The 16,928-nt window shown below is 40.5% G+C and overlaps 2 protein-coding genes across 7 annotated transcripts in view; one reads left to right on the forward strand and one right to left on the reverse strand.

Moving 5' to 3' along the window:
- Positions 1-2,098, forward strand: part of kcnj6 (potassium inwardly rectifying channel subfamily J member 6) — a 94,932-nt gene extending 92,834 nt beyond the window's left edge. For both annotated transcript variants that reach the window (XM_024393865.2, XM_024393864.2), the window contains exon 3: positions 80-2,098. In XM_024393865.2, coding sequence (XP_024249633.1) covers positions 80-438 — 359 coding nt within the window. In that variant the 3' untranslated portion in view covers positions 439-2,098. The remainder of the gene's footprint in view (positions 1-79) is intronic.
- Positions 2,099-12,180: 10,082 nt separating this feature from the next.
- dyrk1aa (dual-specificity tyrosine-(Y)-phosphorylation regulated kinase 1A, a) overlaps positions 12,181-16,928 on the reverse strand; it is a 38,773-nt gene continuing 34,025 nt past the window's right edge. For all 5 annotated transcript variants that reach the window (XM_024393860.2, XM_042309171.1, XM_024393859.2 and 2 more), the window contains 3 exons: positions 16,559-16,862; positions 16,138-16,259; positions 12,181-15,900 (listed from right to left, as the gene is read on the reverse strand). In XM_024393860.2, the coding sequence (XP_024249628.1) occupies positions 15,310-15,900; positions 16,138-16,259; positions 16,559-16,862 (1,017 nt within the window). In that variant the 3' untranslated portion in view covers positions 12,181-15,309. The remainder of the gene's footprint in view (positions 15,901-16,137; positions 16,260-16,558; positions 16,863-16,928) is intronic.

Below are 16,928 nucleotides of genomic sequence, written 5' to 3' on the forward strand. Positions count from 1 at the left end.
AATGAGTCATATCCACAACTAGACAGTGTTTTGTCCATCTCTAGAGGAGGCTAAGTGCCCTCTTCTCTCTGTCCCACAGGGATGACTTGCCAGGCCAGGAGCTCGTACGTGACTAGCGAGATCAAGTGGGGCTACCGCTTCATGCCCGTGCTCACACTGGAGGATGGCTTCTATGAGGTGGACTACAACAGCTTCCACGACATCCATGAGACCAACACACCCAGCTGCAGTGCCAGAGAGCTGACCGAGATGAATTGCCGCGCCCGCCTGCCCCTTACCTGGTCCGTGGCCAGCAAGCTCAGCCAGCAGGGGGTGCTGGAACCTGAAGGCCGCGAGAAGAAGAGTACTACTACCCTGGTAACCCAGGAGGAGGGGCTGGAGGAACAGACAGAGAGGAATGGTGACATTGCTAACATAGAGAGCGAGTCCAAAGTGTAAAGGGGAGCAAGAGAACCTAGGGCCAGAGGGGCTGTGTGAACCGTACTGTGGCATCTCTTCTCATGACTGGCTGACCAGGTGAGCTGGTCCCAGGTTAGAGGTCAGGGCCAGGGCAGAAAAGGGGACAGTCTAGCCCGAGGAGCCCTGCAACAAGGACAGCTTAGGCCCTCATCGGGTCATTTACCCTCCAAAGATAGCTGGTAAATGATAATGGCTGGACTGGAAATCTCTGCGGGCAATTGCATGTTTTGAAAACTTTTTAGTTCTTCTTCAAAATACAAATTCCTATTATTATTATACATTTTTTATTCGAATATTAAAACCTATATAAAAGTATATATTCTAGGGCATTTGCATTTGTATTTTTTGTATGTACTATTTGTTTTGTTGCTGAAGTGTGAATATTTGATAGGAAGATGTTTGATACTGATTCATTTAGACCAGGTCTGTACATATTCTATGCCTTATGTACGAAGCTTTCTTTACATTAGGGGTTTTCAGAAATATATAAGCATGTACAAAAACTGTAGTTAATTTATTCTATATTGTGTACATAAGAGAATAATGTTGATTGTAATAGGCAAGACAAAATAACTCTTAACAATTCTGTATGCAAGCCCTATAGACTATTAGACCAATGGCATCCTCACATCCTTGCCCACTTGGCAGAGATGTGTTAGACCCTGACTGTGCATGTCCACTAAACATACCACCAAGAGGTAGTGGGAACTGTCGCCCATGACCCTCGAGTATCATCAGTCCAAGTCTCCCCTCCTTGAAGACCTTTTTGTGCTCATAGGATAGGCTTGATGCAATACCCTTTAAGTTGGGAATGGAAGCTGGAAGGGAGAATGAACTGAAGGGAGTTGAACTAAGTTGCACTTCGGAACCGAGTTGATGTCTGTGTGACTGTTTTCTCTCCATTTGTTTTGGCCGTATTTCTGTTTTGGTCATATAACTAAACATTAAAATCAACATATGCCCAAATACTACTTTCAAATATGATTTAGGAATTTCTTCATAAGAAAATTACATAGTAAATAACATGTTGGGAATACAGGGCTTTCATGTGAAAACATCGCTGGAGAGTGTGGTGGAATCTCAGTCTTATATGGCACTACTGTACCTCACAGTAAGGAGGAGGAAAATGACAGGAAGGAAGTACATGCTCCTTTGTTCAGTAGTTGTCTGGCCACGAATTAAAGCTCCGTTATGAAAGACTGACCATCAGAGGCTGTCAATGTACGTTGTTAAAGAGTAATATTCCCTTACCGAGATGCCTATTATCTGAAACCCAGTATTATTTTAATGGTGTCTGTAACCAGCCAGGCCAGACATGAATGTAGGCAACTGTATGTCAGCTGAAGATATGGAGGTTGCCATGGGGATGAGGTGGTCTTGTTATGCTACAGACCACAGGCCGGAGTGAGTGTCGTGATAGCCACCCAGTGGAAAGTTCCATGCTGGCCCTCTAGTTACTGGCACTGTAGGGGTTCATGATATAATGATGCTACTGTGTAGGGTATCACTGAAAGTATAACTGAGGCAATGTAAACATAGGTCTTGGAGGGGAAAGGGGCTGTCTCTATTAGAGGTCGACCGATTATGATTTTTCAACGCCGATACCGATACCGATTATTGGAGGACCAAAAAAAGCTGATTAATCTGCCGATTTAAAAAAAAAAATGTATTTGTAATAATGACAATTACAACAATACTGAATTAACACTTATTTTAACTTAATATAATACATCAATAAAATCAATTTAGCCTCAAGTAGATAATGAAACATGTTCAATTTGGTTTAAATAATGCAAAAACAAAGTGTTGGAGAAGAACGAAAAGTGCAATATGTGCTATGTAAGAAAGCTACACGTTTCAGTTCCTTGCTCAGAACATGAGAACATATGAAAGCTGGTGGTTCCTTTTAACATGAGTCTTCAATATTCCCAGGTAAGAAGTTTTAGGTTGTAGTTATTATAGGACTATTTCCTTCTATACTATTTGTATTTCATTAACCTTTGACTATTGGATGTTCTTATAGGCACTTTAGTATAGCCAGTGTAACAGTATAGCTTCTGTCCCTCTCCTCACTCCTCCCTGGGCTCGAACCAGCAACACAACAACAACAGCCACCACATCGAAGCAGCGTTACCCATGCAGAGCAAGGGAAACAACCACCCCAAGGCTCAGAGCGAGTGAAGTTTGAAACACTATTAGCGCGCGCTAACTAGCTAGCCATTTCACTTGGGTTACACCAGCCTCATCTCGGGAGTTGATAGGTTTGAAGTCATAAACAGCGCAATGCTTGATGCACAAGGAAGAGCTGCTGGCAAAACGCACAAAAGTGCTGTTTGAATGAATGTTTACATGCCTGCTTCTGCCTACCACCGCTCAGTCAGATACTTAGATACTTGTATGCTCAGTCAGATTATATGCAACACAGGACATGCTAGATAATATCTAGTAATATCATCAACCATGTGTAGTTAACTAGTGATTATGATTGATTGTTTTTTATAAGATAAGTTTAATGCTAGCTAGCAACTTACCTTGGCTTACTGCATTCGCGTAACAGGCAGTCTCCTTGTGGAGTGCAACGAGAGAGAGGCAGATCGTTATTGCGTTGGACTAGTTAACTGTAAGGTCGCAAGATTGGATCCCCCGAGCTGACAAGGTGAAAATCTGTCTTTCTGCCCCCAAACGAGGCAGTTAACCCACAGTTCCTAGGCCGTCATTGAAAATAAGAATGTGTTCTTAACTGACTTGCCTAGTTAAATAAAGATTAAATAAAAGTGTTAAAAAAAAAAGTTTAAAAAAAAAAAGAAATCAGCAAATCAGCGCCCAAAAATACCGATTTCCGATTGTTATGAAAACTTGAAATCGGCCCTAATTAATCGGTCGATCTCTAGTCTCTATGGACACAGGCAGATGGACAATGCTTTCAATAAAGCTCCTATCGCCGCTGACGGACATGCTCACTTTTCTAATATGAAGGAAAGGCTTCAAATCTTTCAGTGTGTCTCTGAGGTGAATCCCACTGTCGTGATTGGCCCATAGCGGACAGATGAAAGCACACAGGGACTATGTAAAGAAACCATGTGAGGGGAAGTTGGGGAACAGCATTCAGGCCTACTCCGACAACTTTAACAAAGTGCAGATCGAGGCTGTTATTTTTCTTCTTTTCACATATTTTGCCCACTTTATTTCTGCTGCAGAACTACTTTTCTAAAAGCAATTTATTTGTGTTTCTGGCAAAATGTTTGATTTGAAAACGAGCAGTGTAATATGACCTAACAATGTTATCACTTTACAACAGTGTGAAATGTCTTTACTGCGGAACGTTTTAGCTCTGCTTGTCACTGATAGCACACTTGTGTCAATGAAGAACATTTGGAAACACTTTACATTAAGTTGCCCTTATATGATGCTGTTAGTCTATAGCTATTTCAATTGTTTTGAATTGTAATCCATATTTGTTACAGGTGTAGTTACTGGTAAATACTTTGATTTTATAAAAAGGGTTGATATTTCAGCTATGTGGTATTTAAGCAGCTTAATGTAAAGTGATCGACATGCAGGCATCAACATGCAGTTCATTTGACTTCTGTCCATCTCCGAACAAAGGCTGAACTAAACAGACATGTTTATTATATTGACTCCTTTATTTGACTGTATTTATTAATTTGTCATTTTAATACCAATCATGGTTGTATTAAGTTGTAACTTTAACATGATTACATTCCAACATACTGGTTCATAAATCAACTTCAACAATACTTCTCACTGTCTTTTATTGATAAAAATCGTATTCTACCTTTTGTATGGATTTAATGAAATTGAGAAATATATTCATATTGTGGTCAATATTGTGAGAATTATTCATTGAAAGGAACAATCCTATTCAATCTAAAGGGCGGGCACCTTTTAAACCATGTGGTACAGTACAGGACCAATAAATGGTAGAGCTAGAGTTCGGGAAGACCCACTATTTTGGAATGGGGTGTGATTCTCAAACACTGAGGGTTGCCCAATGCAAAGTACACCAACCCATTATTTATGTAAATTACAACCAACCAGCACCCAAACCCCAAGAGGGGACTGTGTTTGCCAGCTCTGCTTCAGTGATGTACCAAACAGCACCCAAACCCCAAGAGGGGACTGTGTTTGCCAGCTCTGCTTCAGTGATGTACCAAACAGCACCCAAACCCAAAGAGGGGACTGTGTTTGCCAGCTCTGCTTCAGTGATGTACTAAACAGCACCCAAACCCCAAGAGGGGACTGTGTTTGCCAGCTCTGCTTCAGTGATGTACCAAACAGCACAGCTAAGCTAAAGTCCTGTTCTTCCAGGACTGCTTGTTACTCGAGCTTCACAACTCTCATGCCATGCAATTGACTTGAAGTATATAAAATGATGACAGTAGAAAATGAATCTGTTTTGTCTCTCACAAAATTATCCAAAGCAGAGTTGAGAAATGCCACCAAAAGAAACTGCAACAGCAAAGTCGAGTCGATATTCATTTAACAAGACTTCTCATTAGCACTCTATACAGCTTGAGAAAGTACATAGTATATTGTAATTAAGGCTGGGTATGGACTTAAGATAGGTTAGCAGCATTAATGCTTAACTTCATAGTACTTGCATTGAATCGCTTTATTATGCAAATGCTCAACTAATGAGCTAGTGGGACCAATCAGCACATATTACAGCTTTGATTGAGACCCCAATACATGTATTGTTAAGCCTTTTCTCTGTTGAACTGGTCTTCTCTGCATTGTGTTGTGTGTAACAAGAATTTCAGCCAAAACAGACATACCCAAATCTAACTGCCTGTAGCTCAGGCCCTGAAGCAAGGATATGCATATTCTTGGTACCATTTGAAAGGAAACACTTTGAAGTTTGTGGAAATGTGAAATGAATGTAGGAGAATATGACACAATAGATCTGGTAAAAGATAATGCAAAGAAAAAAACAACCATTCTTTTGTTTTTGTAGCATCATCCTTGAAATGCAAGAGAAAGGCCATAATGTATTATTCCAGCCCAGATGCAATTTAGATTTTGGTCACTAGATGGCAGCAGTGTATGATCAAAGTTTTTAGACTGATCCAATGAACCATTGCATTTCTGTTTTAAAAAATTAAATCAAGACTGCCCAAATGTTCCTAATTTGTTTATTAATAACTTTGTTCAAAATTGCAGACTCTCCTCAAACAATAGAATGGTATTATTTCACTGTAATAGTCACTGTAAATTGGACAGTGCAGTTAGATTAACAAGAAATTAATCTTTCTGCCAATATCAAATATGTTTATGTCCTGGGAAATGCTCTTGTTACTAACAATCGCATGCTAATCGCATTAGCCTACGTTAGCTCAAACGTCCCAGGGAAGGAACACCGATCGCAAAGAAGTTAAGCGTGACTATGTGTGTATTTGCATATGTGCGTGTCTGTTCCCCTGCTAAGTGAATGATTTTCAAGATAATGATACATTCCTTGTGTCTCTCTGATCTAAAAGTCAGACTCCAAGACTGTGGCTCTGAAATGCCAGTTTCAAATTGACTAGATATGTTTCTCCCTCATAGCGGGGACCCTTTCAACATCCACCAACTCAGTATCTTCAGCATCACATCAGCGTGTGTCAAAACGCCTCTGCACCATTTTGATTTAATATAGATCAGACTTGATTTTTCATAAAAACATGGGCCGGGAACGGGCTTGACAGTTAAGCAAAGCAATAAAGCAACGCACTTTGCCCCTGACAACAGTCAAGTCGGATGGCAGTTCATTGTTTCTGTTGCAAGCAGAGGTGGGAGGCGGGGGTGGGGTGGACATCCTACCTGGGGAAGTTTTCCATTTCCCAATGCTGAAACCAAAATGCTATCTGCTATCACACAAGCTCACAGCTGCACCCAGATGCGCACACGCCCACACACATTTCAGTCACAATCTGAGGTGAAAGTGAATGTAGCCTACTTTATGGCTGAATTTCAGGACCTTCAGAACGGGGGATTTTATCAGATGTCCAATTATATTACTCAGCATTACCCTCCTACTCATATAGATGAGTAGGAGGGTAATGCATCAAACAATCAAAATGTGCTGCTACAAAAACGTTTTCATTTTGGTTTCTCTGTGGATTTGTATTCATTGCAGCTTAAGAAACAAAAGTAAAAGTTAGTGATAAAAACCTGTCCTTTTCTATAGACCATCTCTGCCTTTCCCTAACATGTCCGTGTGATAGCACACGGGCAATGGATGGATGGAAAGCATGCTTTATATGAAAGCACAATCATTGTATAGTAACCCAAACGACTATATTGACACATTTTTTAAATACATTTATACAGTATGTTTGAAAGAAATGTGTTTGTGTGTTTGATTTGCCCCCAAAACAAGAGAAAGCGTAAGTGGTATGAATCAGCGTACTTGTCATGGGGCTGTGTGTTAGGTGTTGTTAGGGGTTGACAAGCCATTAGACATATATGAGGAACATAAATATAGTTAATATGCACTAAACAAAAAACAAACAAGGAAATATAATTCTTCAAGAGCATTTCCATTTCACTGGTGATACAGGTAACTGCCAAAATAAATGAGGGATACAAAGTACTGTATATTGAAAGCAGTTTCTTCTACACTGTTATGGTTCCTGAGTTCATTAACATCCCATCATGTTTAGGATAAGGTATAAAATTGTGTTTTAGGTTATTGTCCCACTGAAAGGTGAATTCCTCTCCCAGTGTCTGGTGGAAAGCAGACTTAACCAGGTTTTTCCTCTAGGATTTTGCCTGTGCTTAGCTCCATTCTGTTCATTTTTCTATCCTGAAAAACTCCCAAGTCCTTAACAATTACAACAACACCCATAAGATGATGCAGCCACCACCATGCTTAAACATAGGGAGAGTGGTACTCAGTAATGTGTTGTGTTTAATTTGCCCCAAACATAACACCTTGTATTCAGGACAAAAAGTGAATTGCTTTGCCATATTCTTTACAGTATTATTTAGTGCCTTTATTATTTTTATTCTGTACAGGCTTCCTTCTTTTCACTCTGTCATTTAGGTTAGTATTGTGGAGTAACTGCAATGTTGTTGATCCATCCTCAGTTATCACCTATCACATGTCTGTGGAACTTGTTCAGTTTGTCTCAGTTGTTGAATCTTATGTTCATACAAATATTTACACGTTAAGTCTGCTGAAAATAAACGCAGTTGACAGTGAGAACATTTCTTTCTTTGCTGAGTTTATGTAGCCCTTTACTGCTACCTACAGTAGGCCATTGTATAGCTAAGTGAATCCAATGTAATGTAACTTCCTATTAGCTATCTATCTTGATGTATCATTGGAAGTTAAAAACACAAGCTCGAAATGCAATTGTAGATAACAGCCATGGAAGGGGGTGAAACGACTGCAGCTCCAGCTGTCAGTAAAGGGACAGTAGGCTACTGGAAAGGGCAGGTCATTTTGTGGGAGGACATTATGAAAATATTCTCCAGTTCAAGTCCATAGCAAGGAAGACTATGTATTAGGACAGAGAGATAATAGCAACATAATATTCAGTGCTGCCTAATTTTAGTATAATGACGCCGGTTTCTTGGTGTTTTTTTCGGTCCGCAGATGAAAAGGTTCCAATGAATGTCCCAAGAGCCTGCACACCCGGTACCTGGACTATGGTTGGTCAGATTAGTACTCTAAAAAATATATTTTATTATAGTTAAAATGTTCATGTTCTGTTCACTTAATATAATTTAAAAGTATGTATTAAGGTGTCTAATATAATACTAGTCAAAAGCAAATGTAGACATTCATTTCCAAATGCCTTCAAAATCTTTTTTTACAATGGAGTGCCGAAATTGCTGCGGGTGGCTTCAAAACAACACCCCCTGTAAGTAATCTAGGGTTAATACATATCATTGGTTTGAGAAGGATGAAATACAAATGTCCCAATATTTACACAACTCCTTTCTTTCCCACACTTCACTATATCAAGTTGCTAACACCTGGGCACACCTTCGATGGCCTCCCAGGAACTTCGCCATTCCTCCTCCTCAGACCTCACCCCTCACTTAGTCACATCTTAACCCTGCACAAGTCCAGCATCACCCCTTCTCCTCAACCCACCCCTAGTCAAGAATCAACCCTTAAGGTTAAGGTTATGTATAGTAACCCTAGGTGTAAAATAATAAATAATGGCTAAATCTCAGAAAGTTTTAAACTATCTAGAGGAGTAAAACAAGGTTGTCCACTATTGGCATATCTGTTTATTATTGCCATCGAAATGTTAGCTGCAAAGATTAGATCAAACAATAATAAAGGGATTAGAAATCCGTGGCCTAAAAACTAAGGTGTCATTGTACGCTGATGATTCATGTTTTCTTTTAAAACCACAATTAGAGTCCCTCCACGGCCTCATAGAGGATCTAGATACTTTTGCTATCCTCTCTGGATTAAAACCAAATTATGATAAATGTACCATATTACGTATTGGATCACTAAAGAATTCACATTTTACATGACCATGTAGTTTGCCAATTAAATGGTCTGACGGAGATGTAGACATACTCAGTATACAAATCCCAAAGGAAAGAAATGATCTCACTCCAATACATTTTTATAGAAAGTTAGCAAAAATAGATAAGATCTTGCTACCATGGAAAGGAAAATACCTGTCTATTTGTGGAAAAATCACCCTGATTACCTCCTTAGTTATATCACAGTTTACCTATTTGCTTATGGTTTTGCCTACACCTAGTGACCTGCTTTTTAAATTATATGAACAAAAAATATTCAATTTTATTTGGAACGGCAAACCAGATCAAAATAAAAGGGCCTATTTATATAACAAATATGAATTCGGTGGGCAGAAATTATTAAATATTAAAGCATTAGACCTCTCACTAAAGGCATCAGTCATACAAAAGTTATACTTAAATCCAAACTGGTTCTCTAGTCAATTGGTACGAATGTCTCATCCTATATTCAGGAAGGGCCTTTTCCCCTTTATTCAGATTACACCTGCTCACTTTCGGTTGTTTGAAAAGGAAATAATCTCCAAAATATCTTTATTTTTTAAACAAGCCTTCTTAGACAGTTGGTTGCAATTTCAGTTTAATCCACCTGAAAGGACGGAACAAATAGTACAACAAATATTGTGGTTAAATTCAAATATACTAATTGATAAAAAAAACTGTATTTATCGAAGATTTTTTTTAAAAAGGTATCAATTTAGTGAATGATATCATAAATAGGACTGGTGGAGTTATGTCACACATGCAGCTAACACAGACATATGGAAATGTCTGCTCTACCCAAAATTACAACCAATTAATTGCAGCATTACCACAAAAATGGAAGAGGCAAGTAGAAGGGGGAAAAAGTAAGGAACTTGTATGTCGGCCCTGTATTAAAGAACATAAATGGTTAAAGAAAAGTGTGATAAATTAAATTGGTATATGTTTTTATTTAAGGACCAAAAAACTGACAGCTGTGCCATATAAATTGCAAAATAGTTGGGAAGAGATTTTCGATGTACCCATTCCATGGCACATGGTTTATGAATTGATACGCAAAATAACAACAATTATTTTGTGAAGCATCACAGCACAGTTGAAAAATATACGGCAAGTAGAAATCCGAAATGGATGATGTTGAGAGACAGATGGGAGGGGTTGAGTGGAGCTGAAGGGTGGGACTAATAACAAGATAAACAATGTAAAACATACAGGATCTGTAAAATGTATATTGGTTCGGAACTTTTGTGAAATAGCACAGTTACAAATAGAAATCATTAAACTGGATGGACATCAGAAATAGAGGAAGGACTAAGAACAAACAAGAGAGAACTATTGTAAAGTAGACTGTCTGTAGAGTGTGTATAAGATGTATGGATTGAAGGTAGAAGCAGAAGTGTTTATTAGTTTACTCCAATTGGGGGAATCGGCGGAAGGGTTTGCGGGGAATAATAATAAAGGTATATTCTTTATAAATATGTATATATGTATATATATATATATATATATATATGCATGCGTGTATGGATATATATATTTACCCAAAAAATATGGGGGATTGGAAATGCAGACAATTACATTGGAAGCAACATTCTTTCCGCAATATTAAGCTGATCCACCCTCTAAAAAAAAAAAGAAAAAAATAATCAACCCTGCACTAGTCAATCCTCACACCTGCATTGCTCAGTAATCAAGCCTCATTTTGTATTCTCACCCTGCACTTTTTTTGCACAATGGTGGACTTTTACATTAGCCGAAAAACAGGCACATTTGACAACAAAACAACGTGGAGTTATAAGTTTGGGAAAATGTAGCTAGCAATTACCTTCATAATTAGCTATGATTAAATTAAATTTCAATGAAAATGTTGCTAGCTAATATGAATGTCATACATTTGCGGCAAGTTAACTTAACCACTCCACTTCCCAAATCTTGGATACCCTATTACATTCTTAGAATTCTGATACATCACCATAGCTAATTAACATTGGTTGATTTAAGCAATAAAGCAAACCATGCCCATTCCAAAAATGAAAGCAAATTAATTGTCTATAACTCAATGATCCTGCTTTGTAACTAGACCTACTCCATCTATGTAGTTTGGGTGTTAGCTAGCCTGTCAATAAAAGAACACAGCTAGCTAGCAAGTTAAAGATGGAACACCCAGTAGGGAAACCAGTGACACTTCGTTTCTTTGACGAAGCAGAGCTGGGAAGCATCGCAGTAAAATGTATTTCAGTACATAATGTCATTCTAGCATGCGTGCAATGATGTCCCTAAGATATTGTATTGTTGAAATGAATTAAATCATAAATTATCACTAGCTGGTCAATAGAAAAGCTCATTGCGATTTTAAAATGTGCTTTAATGCAAGAGTGAAAACTGATGCACAGGTGAGTCAGAGGGGTGATACCTGAACAATGCAGGGGTGAAGCTTGACCAGTGCAGGTTTGATACTTGACTAGGGGAAGGATGAAGGTTGAGGAGAGGTGACACTTGACTAGTTGAGAAGTGAGGTCTGAGGAGGAATGACAAAGTTCCTAACAAGTGTTCTGTACTTTAACACCAATACAATCCTGCTGTCTACCAACCAGTCCAACACCTCAGCCACTAGTCTAAATACATGGTCTCTGGTCTCAAACAAAGGAGGATGCCTCTTTCAGTATATCAAACATCAAGAAAACAGCAACTGCAAAATGTTTCAGAAGTTGATTTCACCAGGTATCTCGCAAGTGTTACCTGGAACGTCACGCCAAGTAAGTATTCAAATCATTGCAAAGCGGTAAGGACCAAAGTATTTTAGGCTCGCTTTCTGGAGCGCCTGCACATTCGGTTTTACTTGGTTCTTCAGTGCCATTTTGACTCCAAAATGAGAAACATTCCTGAAATTCCATGAGAGTAAAGGAACTGATCTATTGGCAAATTCCATGAGAGTAAAGGAACTGATCTATTTGGACATTTTAAGAATGATCGCAATCCTTTTATAAAAGGACCAAGTGAAGAGGGTTAACACATTCAATGCCATTGTGTAAAAAGGTTATTTGAAGATTGTGCTTTTCATTATCCTTACTGAAGCATAACATTGTCATGATGGGAACTAGACTAGTTAAAATACTTGGGTTGGCATTCTAGACATGTCTACTGTGATAAAATTCCAGTTGTTACCCATCTGAGAACCAAAACAAAGTGGCAGGGAAAAAGGAAACAAATAGACTCAGTACAAGTTGATTAACTTTTTTAAATGTTTATATCATACATAAGACCGCTTGAATATAATACAAAGGGCTTGTCCATTTAAAAAAAAAATGTTTGGAACATTCTCATATACAGAGCAAGTATTGACTAGATCTTACAATGTGGACACAGGTATTTCTTTTCCCATGCCGTTTAATCTTTACAATGCACGTCAGATGTCCTGTAACCAAACTGTTGTCAATCACTCAAAATCAGACGACTGGGGGACAGGAAGGCAAGGGTGGCAATAAAAAGCCTGTATTCCAATTAAATAGGGAGCAGAGCAGAAATGATATTGAACACTTGGGAGTAAAAGTTGGATGTTTGTTGACGATCGTGGCTTTCACTTTCACACACACGTATCAGTAGCCCGACTGCAAATGGCCCCACGGTGGAAGCGTATGTCAATTTTAATGCACCTAAAAATAGTTCCTGTAATATATGTACATAATTGCGTATGTATTTATATATTAAAACACAGCTGTCATTCAGGTTTGTAGACACATCCACACACTATACCCTGTCTATAATATTTACGGTATGAATATCTACTCTCCTGTTAATTTAAACCCTAAAAGTTTTGCATTTGTACTGGCATTGTCAACTACTTTGGCCTGGAAGCACAGTTACCCACTGACTAATATCACAGAACTTCCACTGCATGGTCTCCACATTGACTTAAATGTACTCAAAATACCATTAGGAAAAAAGTAGTGAGTTCTAAACTTCCTTTATTAAAAAAATACAAATATATACATAATAAATTCTATTTCAGCTATTAAAATGGGGTTGAAAAGTAAACACCTGAAGCCTGTGATGTCATGGACACCTTTCCTCTAGCTGTTGCTGCCCCCTTAAATTTTTGCAAAGGGTACAAAACTTAGGCCAGTTCTCCCGTATCCTCAGGCATCACACGATGAGACTGGAGTAGGACACTCCAGCAGGCAGGGCTCACCTCTCACACCATTCTTCCCTACTAGTTTCCTTTTGGATTCAACCTCCATGGTGAGAGCTTCAGTCAAACATGGATTTTAGCTAATTTAGAGCAGTATCCCAGCTAAAATGTGGATGTGTACAGTGCCTCTCTGCTAGCTAGGTCAAAAAAGGTTGTTTCTAAATTGACGGGGAAAAGGGGGCACCATTTTAGCCACTGCCATGAAGACTGCCGAAAGTAGTCAAGGCAGCTTTATCAAGACAGGCACGTTTGAAACAGCTGCTGAATACCTGGTCACAAATTGAAGGATTAATGCACTGTTCACATCTTTCCTCTCTCACTTTCAACTCATGAATACGAGGACTTGCCTCAACTAACAGCGACCATACTGATACTCCGGAACCCGCAGAGTAGCAATCAGCGTTGGCATCTATTGTCCCTCAAGTCCTTGAGAACAGAAAAAAGTTATACCAATGAGAGATTTGTTTTTGATTGTTGTTTGTCTTTTTAGAGAGAAAAAAAACCTTTACAACCAATTCTGTTGAAGATTCAGCTAACAGTAAATGTACCGAGTTCAACAACAGCTCCAGTTTTGCTAAAGCAATAGATTCAGCCATTTTTACTGACATTTTAAAAAGGTCTTGATATACCTTGTGTCAAAGTGCAGAACTGCTACATTATTGGTTACAGAAATCTATGTGCTATAAAAACAGCTTTGGTACAATAAATTATCAAAAAGGGAAAATAAATTCTTGTAAAATTCACAGCATAATTGTGAGGCAAAAAAGCAGTCACATAAAATTCAGCATGTTTTCATATAAAGATGAACAGAAGACATTTTTGCAGAAGCTCTGTTGGAGGAACCACATGCTGAAGAAACAGAAAAGCAAGTAAAAAGTTGGAAGGGACACAGTCATAGCCAATTCCATCCATCTTGCAACAAAAATACTTCCGTGAACTTACAAGGCCCGGCAATCACTGGACCTCGCAAGTCACCCGTTTTAGTTAAAGGCCTCAAATTACCATTCTCAAAACAAATTTTTTCTACTTTTTCTTTGTTAAGGATTATGTTTGTTTTATACCCAAACTTCAAAAATAGAAAGCTATTTTCTCATTTAAACAATAATGTCCAGCTTCTTTCCCCACCCCCCACCCTTAATTTCAGAGTCCCAAAAAAACATAAGGCCAAAGAGTTATCTAAAAAACCGGACACTGCCCAGACAACTGTACTGTAGGTTTGGGGTGGCTCGGCCCTGGCCACTGCTCTTAAGTACATATCTTCAGTGTGGCCTGGGGCCTCCCAGCATGGCACTCTGCTGCACAGCTGTACATGGCTGGCCCCCCGCGCAGCGCATCCACATTCCTCTCAAAGAAAGTGTGACAGACAAACCCAGCGAGATGGAAACTCCCTGTATAATGCTTCAATCCTCTGCCACTCTATGGACAGGTATACTACAAAGCAGGATCAATGAGTTAGCCAGCCAACTTGCCTAAATATTCGGAAATAACTTATTTTTAAAAAAGAAGCTTGAAATGGAAATGGTCTAATGACAACAACCTGGTTGTTTATAAAAGTTAGCTAACTCATTGATCCTGCTTTGTAGTATACACTTCATGTCTCACAGCTCACAGGTGAGATTGTACAACAGAACAGAAAAATTCAAATGAGAATATAAATCCAGAGAAAATTATTCTTGCCGAATATGGAAAAAAGTGCAAATGTGTGGATAGGAGTTTCTGGAAATGTTATGGTGCTGTAACAATTCCTTTACTAAATAGCCGTTAACGAAAAATGTCTACGTCATTTTCTATCCACAGACTTCTAAGCTCTCGGCTGACAATAACAAGGAATAATGCAAACCATGCAGTCGAGTGAGAGTTGTATGTGAAATGAATGGATGTTTCAGTACGGTTGTGAAGTATGTTATGCAAGAACGTTTGTAGTAAAAATCTAATTCCCTGTGAACACTGAAAATGGTGGAGCGAATAATCCCATTTGAAACCAAAGTGAAGAGAGAAACCCAAGGGTGGCATGGGGAGGAGTTGGAGAAATGGTGGGCTTTGCACTGTGGTAGAGAGTAAGTGATCATCTCCCCCTCTAGTTTAAAGCAGCTTTTTGATTCTTTACGCACTTTTTTGTTGAAATAAAAACCTACCACCTTCAAAAACACAAAACATTCTCAGTTTAGTCAAGAACTGGCGACAGAACTCTGCTGTACACAGACTCCTGCCATGGGCGACTCCTCCCTGTCTATGCCTTGTCTCATGCCCATGGGGTAGGTGGGTTGGCCCGCCATCCCAGTCTCTTGTCTGGGGTTGGAGAAGGCACCCAGTCCCATTCTGCCGTTCTGGCCAAAGTCCACGGCTGCGTTGGCAGGGAGCGGGCGCAGCTGGTAAGCCTTGTTCCCCTGGGTCCCGGCGGAGGAGGAAGATGTGGAGGAGGAGGAGGAAGACAGGGAGGTCATAGACAGGTGGCCGTGCACCACCTCCACCGAGTTCTCTGTGGAGGCACTGTTGATAGGGGAGTGGTAGAGGCGGGGCCGCGCAGGCAGGCCCTGCTGTCCATGGGGGTGGTGGGGTTGATGGTGTAAGTGATGGTGTCCGTGGTGATGGTGCTGGTGGGCGGAGGAGCTGTTACCGGGGGCCAAGGGGTGGATGGCCTTGGGCGCCTGGGGAGGCACGTGAAAGGTGGTTTCCTGGACGGGGTGGGTCTCCACTGTCACTGTCTGTGCCCCTTTGCCACCAGCCCAGCCAACTGGGGGAGGGAGCGGCTGCCTCGCCTGACACACAACAGCAACAGTCAGTAACTCAAATGACTGATAACAGGTTATTCAACTCTGTCTGAAGAGCGACACCTATGTTTAGAAAACCCAATACTTCCCCAAGCTGTGCCTATGAGAGGGCTCATCCATCTCAAATGGGAGTTGAGGTAAAGGTTGTTAACCTGGGTTAAAGACTACGTGACAATCTAGTGGGGGTCACTTGGCCAGGAGCAATAGTGTGTGTGTGAGACTTGCCTGTGGGTAGAGATTTTCGCAGTCCATGGCCTGCACGGCACTGAAGTGACCTCCGCTGTGCCGGTGCTGATGTGTTGGGTCCGAGCGTGCCCGCCCACTGGTGCTCGTGCCAGACGACCCTCCTGCAGAGCAGAAACACAAACAGAAATCAATTGACATTAAATTTATGTTGAACATTTGAGACAGTTCCAATCTCCCTTAAGGCTCTGCACTACCTGCACTAATTTCCTCATGTCTAATCCGGTACTGAAAAAATGTATTCCTTGGGAATCCCACAGTGTGCGAGGCTAGAGCAAACAAAGTGAACACCCCAGGGGTTCCCCAGGATTGGACTGAGAGACATGGGTCTAAGGTCACGCTAATGATTCAAAGTGTACCCCCAGTTCTCCATGCAGCTTTGCGGCTGCATTGCTCTCTCTACCTGAGCTGGAGGAGGTGCTGGAGGTGGTTCCAGAGGACTGGGACTGCTCCAGTGCAGGGCTGGTGGACACGCTGCTGCTCGTGTTGGTCCCCTCATCCGCAGTCTTCTTGAAGAAGCTGTGCTGCAGGGCGTAGTAGGGCTGGATGCGGCTCTTGGGGTCATAGTCCAGCATCCGAAGGATCAAATCCTTGAACTTCAAATAGTCAGCGACAGCGTGGCCAGACTCACCCGCCCGCCGCCCCCCAGGACCCCCCGACTCCACACCCAGGATGCTGTGCAGCTTCCGCATGCCCGGCGGCTTATACTGCGCACACACAGAACAGAGACTTTGAGGATATACACACTCACTATTGCAAAGGAAATTTATGAC

The sequence above is a fragment of the Oncorhynchus tshawytscha genome, linkage group LG30 (genome assembly GCF_018296145.1).
Source record: "Oncorhynchus tshawytscha isolate Ot180627B linkage group LG30, Otsh_v2.0, whole genome shotgun sequence".
In the NCBI taxonomy this organism is placed as follows: domain Eukaryota; kingdom Metazoa; phylum Chordata; class Actinopteri; order Salmoniformes; family Salmonidae; genus Oncorhynchus; species Oncorhynchus tshawytscha.